General features: G+C 45.9%; 1 protein-coding gene across 1 annotated transcript; it reads left to right on the plus strand.

Annotated features, from left to right (window-relative positions):
• Window positions 1-2,169: 2,169 nt before the first annotated feature.
• On the plus strand, window positions 2,170-7,595 carry cmtm7 (CKLF-like MARVEL transmembrane domain containing 7; the record flags this gene model as incomplete). The annotated part of the gene is made up of 4 exons (XM_034077277.1): window positions 2,170-2,366; window positions 4,726-4,902; window positions 7,311-7,409; window positions 7,514-7,595. Coding segments are annotated over exons 1-4 (478 nt in total), but the record flags the coding sequence as incomplete, so codon positions are not given.
• Window positions 7,596-8,571: the final 976 nt, after the last annotated feature.

An 8,571-nucleotide genomic window follows, 5' to 3' on the forward strand; every position in this document is an offset into this window, starting at 1 on the left:
GGAGAGGGATCCCTCCTCTGTTGCTCTCCCTGAGGTTTCTCCCATTTTTCCCTTTAAACTGGGTTTTCTCCGGAAGTGTTTCCTTGTACGATGTGAGGGTCTAAGGACAGAGGGTCTAAGGACAGAGGGTCTAAGGACAGAGGGTCTAAGGACAGAGGGTCTGAGGACAGAGGGTCTAAGGACAGAGGGTCTAAGGACAGAGGGTATGAGGACAGAGGGTCTGAGGACAGAGGGTCTAACGACAGAGGGTCTAAGGACAGAGGGTCTAAGGACAGAGGGTCTAAGGACAGAGGGTCTAAGGACAGAGGGTGTCATATTGTCATACTGATATTCTGTACACACTGTGAAGACCACTGAGACAAATGTAACATTTGTGAAATTGGGCTATAAATAAACATTGATTGATTGATTGAATTATTCACAGAGCTGAGAGCCGTCCAAACTGCACTGATATACACAAATTATTATTATTTACTTCTTCTCTTGATTTGAAGACTTACAATAAGCTTATCCTGTCTTAATTCATTTATACTTCTGAAAACATCTGGAAAAGATATATTTTGTATTGACAAAATAAGTCAACAAATAATTAAAAATGTAAATAATGTCTCTAAAAACGGGGAACAACGGAGCTGATCCAGGTTTGCGTCCGATACGACGTAACATCTGAAATGTGGACCCACGGCCCAATCAGAAACGTTGCTATCAGAAACAATGCCCGACTGTTTTGGACGTGATATGGTCGGTGTTTACATTAGCATGCTAACACTCAGAGCTAACCTGTACTGGAGAGCATGTGCGTGAAGAAGCAGGAAGTAGAAAGGAACTCACCTTGTGGTATAACCGGCAAGAGAGAAAGCCTTTGAGCTCCAGACTGTTTCAGATCCTTGATAATCCATGATATGGCGTTTCATCACGGCAGCATTTAGTTTAGACGGTAGCTGCCGGGTCCCGCATGAGCTCAGACCCTCCTCTTTAAAGCTTTATCCCTGAATCAGCACTTTGGAAATAGGAAGTGAAATAGATATGAGGCATGGCTAGAATCTGTTTGGTATTTTGAGCAAAACACTTCATAGACATGTATTTCTGAACCCTATGCTATTGCCTCATAGCATCACAGGTGACCTTTAAAATAAAGTGTATCTGTATATCCACGTATTTGTCCATATCACACTACAAGTCAATAATATCCCACTTTCATACTGTGGCATTTAGCAATAGTGTTTAATTTGTCAGACAGTTATATTTTCCCACGTCAAGTTCTGTTTTATCTTTTATTTTGAGATGTTTAAATTGTATAATTGTTTACTTTTCACTCTTTTTCTTTATGTCTAATTGTGTTTAATTTGTTTGGATGCTGTTGCAAAAAACCAATATGTTTATATATATTTTAAAATATGAATAATCTCCATAACACCTGAACATCTCATCTGCTGAAGCTTCAGAAAAACACATGTTGAGTTTCTGTTGTCTCTGTGTGCTGGAACAGTCTGTGTGTGTGTGTGTGTGTGTGTGTGTGTGTGTGTGTGTGTGTGTGTGTGTGTGTGTGTGTGTGTGTGTATGGGTGTGTGTGCGTGTATGTATGTATGTATGTATGTATGTATGTGTGTGCTCGAACAGTCTGTGTGTGTGTGTGTGTGTGTGTGTGTGTGTGTGTGTGTGTGTGTGTGTGTGTGTGTGTGTGTGCTCGAACAGTCTGTGTGTGTGTGTGTGTGTGTGTGTGTGTGTGTGTGTGTGTGTGTGTGTGCTCGAACAGTCTGTCTGTGTGTGTGTGTGTGTGTGCGTGCGTGCGTGCGTGTGTGTGTTGACAGAGGCGTCCTGACAGCAGTGTGTGTTTCAGCAATGCAGTGTTTCCTGACAGAGACCACACCTCCACACACTCACGCTCACACACACCGGGAGACAGGAAGTTTCCTTCAAAATAAAAGAACCAAAACTTACTTTCACCGTTTTAAAAGCCTGCCTTGTTTTCTTGTAAAAACGAATCGGTAATTGTACACTGTAATATGGAGTATGAGATCTGAGTGTTTAACAGACTGCCATCTTAATTAGTTCATCTAAAAGGGAAAAGGCACATTTGTAAAAGTCTCACTCCCTCATGTTTCAGGGCTTTTACTCTGAAATCCTTCCCCGGAAGTTTCCCTGTGTATTCGGTTGCCTTGACTCGGGTGTGACTGTCTGTAACGGAACCGAGCCTCCTGCTGCAGTTTAACCCGGGTTAACACTTTATTTATCCCGAGTAGTTTATGGACAGCATGTCGCACACCGTCATCACCACCTCGACCACCGGCAGGACGTCCGGGGACGGAATGCTGAACCTGGGCTACCCCCGGACCATCCCGGGGCTCCTGAAGATAGGGCAGATGGTGAGAAACAACCCGGGATAACATGCTCTTTACCCGGGATAACCCAGGGTCTGTGCCCACCGATACGTCCGGAGGTGTTGGCCGGTAGCTTCGCAGTTAACACGCGGTTCCTATAGAGACAGAGGGGTTGCATTTTATGGAAAAAGTGTTAAATGTATGTTTTTTTTTAATGGACCCTGGTTGTTTATATCGGTCATGGTTGCACATTTCCACTGAACTATTTTACTTTTTGTCTCAATAAGCATAGTTTTCTTAAAGTATCGACTGTTACCTTCAAACCTTGTATAGAATATCCTCATCATTTCCAAAAAAGCAATTTAAATTTGTATTTTCTATCAAAATACATCATTTTATTGTTATAACACACTGATGTGACTACTGCTGGAAAAATCATGAAGTACTTCTACTGTTCTTGAGTATTCCCATCTAATGCTAAATCATGTAATTGTATTCCACTACATTTATTGATTAGTTGTATTTATTAAGCTTTAGTGACGTTTCAGATTCTGCATTAAAAAACATGTGATACACTTTAAAAGTAATGCATCTCTAACGATTACACTAGTGGACGAACTGTTGAAGGTACAATATCGTGCACTTTACCCGGGATAACGTGCACTTTACCCGGGATAACATGCACTTTACCCGGGATAACGTGCACTTTACCCGGGATAACGTGCACTTTACCCAGGATAACGTGCACTTTACCCGGGATAACGTGCACTTTACCCGGGATAACGTGTACTTTACCCGGGATAACGTGCACTTTACCCGGGATAACGTGCACTTTACCCGGGATAACATGCACTTTACCCGGGATAACGTGTACTTTACCCGGGATAACGTGCACTTTACCCGGGATAACATGCACTTTACCCGGGATAACGTGCACTTTACCCGGGATAACGTGCACTTTACCCGGCATAACGTGCACTTTACCCGGGATAACGTGCACTTTACCCGGGATAACGTGTACTTTACCCGGGATAACGTGCACTTTACCCGGGATAACGTGCACTTTACCCGGGATAACGTGCACTTTACCCGGGATAACGTGCACTTTACGTGCACTTTACCCGGGATAACGTGCACTTTACCCGGGATAACATGGCTTTTACACAGCTCACCTTGTCTGAGGCCTTATTATAGCATTTATAACAATGTTTCTCCTGCAACTTCTTATTTATGTAATACTTCTCCGTCCTCCTTCAGTCTATAAGATATATAATAAATAATATCCTTAACATACAAATATATCTCACATGGAGGACATTTATCTGCAGAATTAGTATATTCATTTTTTATACTTTAAGTACAATTTATCTGAAAGGTCCCGTGTCATGCTTTTCCGGCTATTACCCGTCCCCTTGTGTTCTGTAGCTTCTGCATGTCTGCAGAGTCCTGGGTACAGTGACGTGGGGGGGGGGGAAATGTACATCTATTCTAGTAGACCTCAACAATGGAACTATGGTCAGTGGAAATGGCCGTGACACGGGACCTTTAAAAATACTTCTGTGCTTTCACTCCGGAGTTCAGGACGCTTACTTGCACATTGTAATACTAATAGTTCAGGTCAAAGCTTTAATGTTGGACTGAATATTTCTACTTTGACTTAGTACATGTATAACATCTCAGTACTTCTTCCTTCTCTGCTGCCGAGTGTTGACGTGTTTACTAAAACATAATCATCTGGATCAAAGACAGCGGCAGTTTACTGAAGGAATGATACGGAATAGAATATTTAAATCTCAAGTTTATTACGGCTTTACAATTAAAATATAAAACAGTCGTTCATTTTAATTGTCGTTTGTTATAACTATAAATCAATCAGAATGTTTTCACACACACACACACACACACGCACGCACACACACACACACACACACACACACACACACACACACACACACACACACACACACACACACACACACACACACACACACACACACACACACACACACACACACACACACACACACACACACACACACACACACTAATGAATGAAACTCAACAATTGTTTTTCTGAATATTCAGCAGAATTGTATTTATTTATTTATTACAGGATAAAAAAAGAATAACTACTTCTTGTCATACTCTGTAAAGCACTTTGGGCTGCGTCGAAATTAAAGTTTATGATGTGTGTGGTAACAATATAATAGTCATGTATCCTAGAAGGGGGGGGCATGTAAATAGTAGCATGACCTTAAGGAAGTAGAACGGGGTGGTGGCCGACCCGAACCCACCTTTGACCTTTAAACCACTTTCCTTTCCACTTCCCCGCAGTCTGACAGTTAACCCCGTTGTGAGGCTCGCTGTGTGTTTCTCACGCCGCGCTGCGCTTCCCGTCCTGCAGGTGGCGCTGCTCGTGGCCTTCCTCTGTGTTCGCTGTGCGCGGGGCTGGCCCAGCTGGGCAGCCTTCCAGTTCTTCGAGGTGGTGTCGCTGTGGTTCTTCATCGCCTTCCTCCTCTTCTTCCTCATGCACCTGTTCCGGCTGCAGGCCAAGATGCCCTGCTTCAACTGGCCTCTGACGGTGAGACCTCTTCGAAGCACCTTTCTTTATTACCACACACACACTACTTTGACTTGATGCCACACACACTGTCCTGCTGCCACGGATACAACATGTGCATCCGCCGCTGAAAATAGTCCCAATAAAATGCGCTCCAGTGTTGATTTAATGAAGGAAAAGTGGATCGAAGCAAACCGAGAGGGTTTCTAAATCAGACTGAAGGGGATATTTAAGAGTTTACATGTTCCTAACTTTCTAATAAAGCTTCAAAGTCATTTTCATTAAAGCACGAAAATAGGATGTTTTGTTTTTCAAATCAAATCAAATCAAGTTTTATTTATATAGCACATTTATAAACGATTTTTGGTCGAGCCAAAGTGCTGTACATAAAATAAAAACAGCCTACAGTCGAGACACTTTACAGCAAATACAACAACACAGACTGTTCAGAATATCAGTATGAGAAATATGACACCCTCTGTCCTCAGACCCTCTGTCCTTAGACCCTCTGTCCTTAGACCCTCTGTCCTTAGACCCTCTGTCCTTAGACCCTCTGTCCTTAGACCCTCTGTCCTCAGACCCTCTGTCCTTAGACCCTCTGTCCTCAGACCCTCTGTCCTCAGACCCTCTGTCCTTAGACCCTCTGTCCTTAGACCCTCTGTCCTCAGACCCTCTGTCCTCAGACCCTCTGTCCTTAGACCCTCTGTCCTTAGACCCTCTGTCCTTAGACCCTCTGTCCTTAGACCCTCTGTCCTCAGACCCTCTGTCCTCAGACCCTCTGTCCTTAGACCCTCTGTCCTTAGACCCTCTGTCCTCAGACCCTCTGTCCTTAGACCCTCTGTCCTCAGACCCTCTGTCCTTAGACCCTCTGTCCTTAGACCCTCTGTCCTTAGACCCTCTGTCCTTAGACCCTCTGTCCTCAGACCCTCTGTCCTCAGACCCTCTGTCCTTAGACCCTCTGTCCTCAGACCCTCTGTCCTTAGACCCTCTGTCCTCAGACCCTCTGTCCTCAGACCCTCTGTCCTTAGACCCTCTGTCCTTAGACCCTCTGTCCTTAGACCCTCTGTCCTCAGACCCTCTGTCCTTAGACCCTCTGTCCTTAGACCCTCTGTCCTCAGACCCTCTGTCCTCAGACCCTCTGTCCTTAGACCCTCTGTCCTTAGACCCTCTGTCCTCAGACCCTCTGTCCTTAGACCCTCTGTCCTTAGACCCTCTGTCCTTAGACCCTCTGTCCTCAGACCCTCTGTCCTCAGACCCTCTGTCCTTAGACCCTCTGTCCTCAGACCCTCTGTCCTTAGACCCTCTGTCCTCAGACCCTCTGTCCTCAGACCCTCTGTCCTTAGACCCTCTGTCCTTAGACCCTCTGTCCTTAGACCCTCTGTCCTCAGACCCTCTGTCCTTAGACCCTCTGTCCTTAGACCCTCTGTCCTCAGACCCTCTGTCCTCAGACCCTCTGTCCTTAGACCCTCTGTCCTTAGACCCTCTGTCCTTAGACCCTCTGTCCTCAGACCCTCTGTCCTTAGACCCTCTGTCCTTAGACCCTCTGTCCTTAGACCCTCTGTCCTCAGACCCTCTGTCCTCAGACCCTCTGTCCTTAGACCCTCTGTCCTCAGACCCTCTGTCCTTAGACCCTCTGTCCTTAGACCCTCTGTCCTTAGACCCTCTGTCCTCAGACCCTCTGTCCTTAGACCCTCTGTCCTTAGACCCTCTGTCCTCAGACCCTCTGTCCTCAGACCCTCTGTCCTTAGACCCTCTGTCCTCAGACCCTCTGTCCTCAGACCCTCTGTCCTTAGACCCTCTGTCCTCAGACCCTCTGTCCTCAGACCCTCTGTCCTCAGAATAATAGCGTTAATAATAGTATTGTGTGGATCTGTTAGTTCGTATAGCTGCGTAGCTCTCTTTGTGAGGCAACAGAAACACTTTCTCAAAGCGCACTCAAATATGAAATGCAGAAATGAAACGACCGGACGTGGCGAACAGCACTGAGTCGGAGTGAGAGAGTCACACACACACACACACACACACACGCACGCACACACACACACACACATCGCGGCCCGCGCAGCACGCTCACAGGCATAGGTTGCACACCTTGGAGGCGTATTGTCTCCTAGAGAGAATACGGCGCGTAGGTCTTTTGGGAAACGTGTTTTTCTTTCTTTTACCTCGTTAACTAAATAATGCTGGTGATGGCAATGTGTTAGCGAGCCCCGCAGATTCCACTGCTCTAGGAGCCCAGCCCCTCCTCGTGGGAGCTCCACTCCCACATGACTCCAGCCCTGCAGAGAGGGCGTGATGCTGGTGCCGTGGAGGCTCTCAGCTCTCCGTACTGAAGGGGGAGGAGTTACAGAGTGTGATGGGAGGAGACTGGATGTTGAGATGATGTTACGATGTGTTTGGTGATGAGTCTTTCGCTCGCTGTGCTTCAGGAGTTCTTCCACTACTCGGTGGGGGTCGTCCTCGTGTGCATCGCCTCCATCGTGGCGGCAGTGAAGGCGGGCGGGGTTTCTGCGCTGGTGGTGTCATCGGTACGACACACACACACACACACATTTTCATTCAAACAGCTGGAACTAAATGAGATAAACGGATGATGACGTGTGTGTGTGTGTGTGTGTGTGTGTGTGTTCAGGTGTTTGGCTTCATCGCCACGTTCCTGATGGCGGTCAGTTTGTGGACGACGTACAGCGTGAGCTGCGGCCCTCACCAGACCGGTACCTCACCTTTAATATTGATACCTCCTTGCTTCCTTTCATCCGTCCTTGCTCTTTTACTTCCTTCCTTCCTTCTTTCAATCTTAGCCTCCATTCTAGCTTTCTTTCTTCCATCTTTCTCTCTCTTAAAGATCAACTTGCAGGTTTTCTTTTTACTACATGTATGCTTAACCGTGTCCGTCTGAGACCCGTGTACACCTTCAGACGGCCTCCAAGTGAAGCGTACGTTGTGTACTCACAGTATGAACGCAGCGTGGAGAAGCCTTCAGCTGTGGAGCTGCGATCCGCCCAGGTTAAACTGCCCCACCTCTGGAAACCAGTTGATCCGGAACACCGGTCACTCACCAAGACAGCTGCCCTGTTCTCCACTGGTTCTCCACTGGTTCTCCACTGGTTCTCCTCTGGTTCTCCACTGGTTCTCCACTGGTTCTCCACTGGTTCTCCACTGGTTCTCCTCACACCACAGTTCCATTTCTCTCCGATGGCCATTGCTCCTTCTAATCCTCGGCTGCTCCTGATCTCTTGGACGCCTAGCAGGCTCATAATTACAATCATATGCATTCGAATATATATGTTCAACCTCTTCTGTGTCAAAACTAGCATTGTGATGCAAGTTTATTCATACGTTAGACCGGCCGCTCTCCCCCATGTTACGTCACTGTAGTGTATATTTATGTATATATTTTTGAAAATCTAGTGAATACATCATTTTCCTACACATTTATTCACTGGTGTGTCTGACCTGCGAGTTGCTCTTTAACCTTCTTTCTTTCTTACTATCTTACAATGCTTCCTTCCTTCCTTCCATCCTTCCTTTTTCCCATCCTTCCTTCTATCCTAACTATAACCCTCCCTTCCTTTCTTCTATACTTGCTTCCTTTCGTCCATCATAACCTTTTTCCTTTCATTCTTTCCTGCTTCCTATCTTTCAATTATTTTTCCTACAAACTTTCTTGTTTCCTTTTCCATTGCTTTT

This window comes from Pseudochaenichthys georgianus, unplaced genomic scaffold, assembly GCF_902827115.2.
Source record: "Pseudochaenichthys georgianus unplaced genomic scaffold, fPseGeo1.2 scaffold_1461_arrow_ctg1, whole genome shotgun sequence".
Taxonomy (NCBI): domain Eukaryota; kingdom Metazoa; phylum Chordata; class Actinopteri; order Perciformes; family Channichthyidae; genus Pseudochaenichthys; species Pseudochaenichthys georgianus.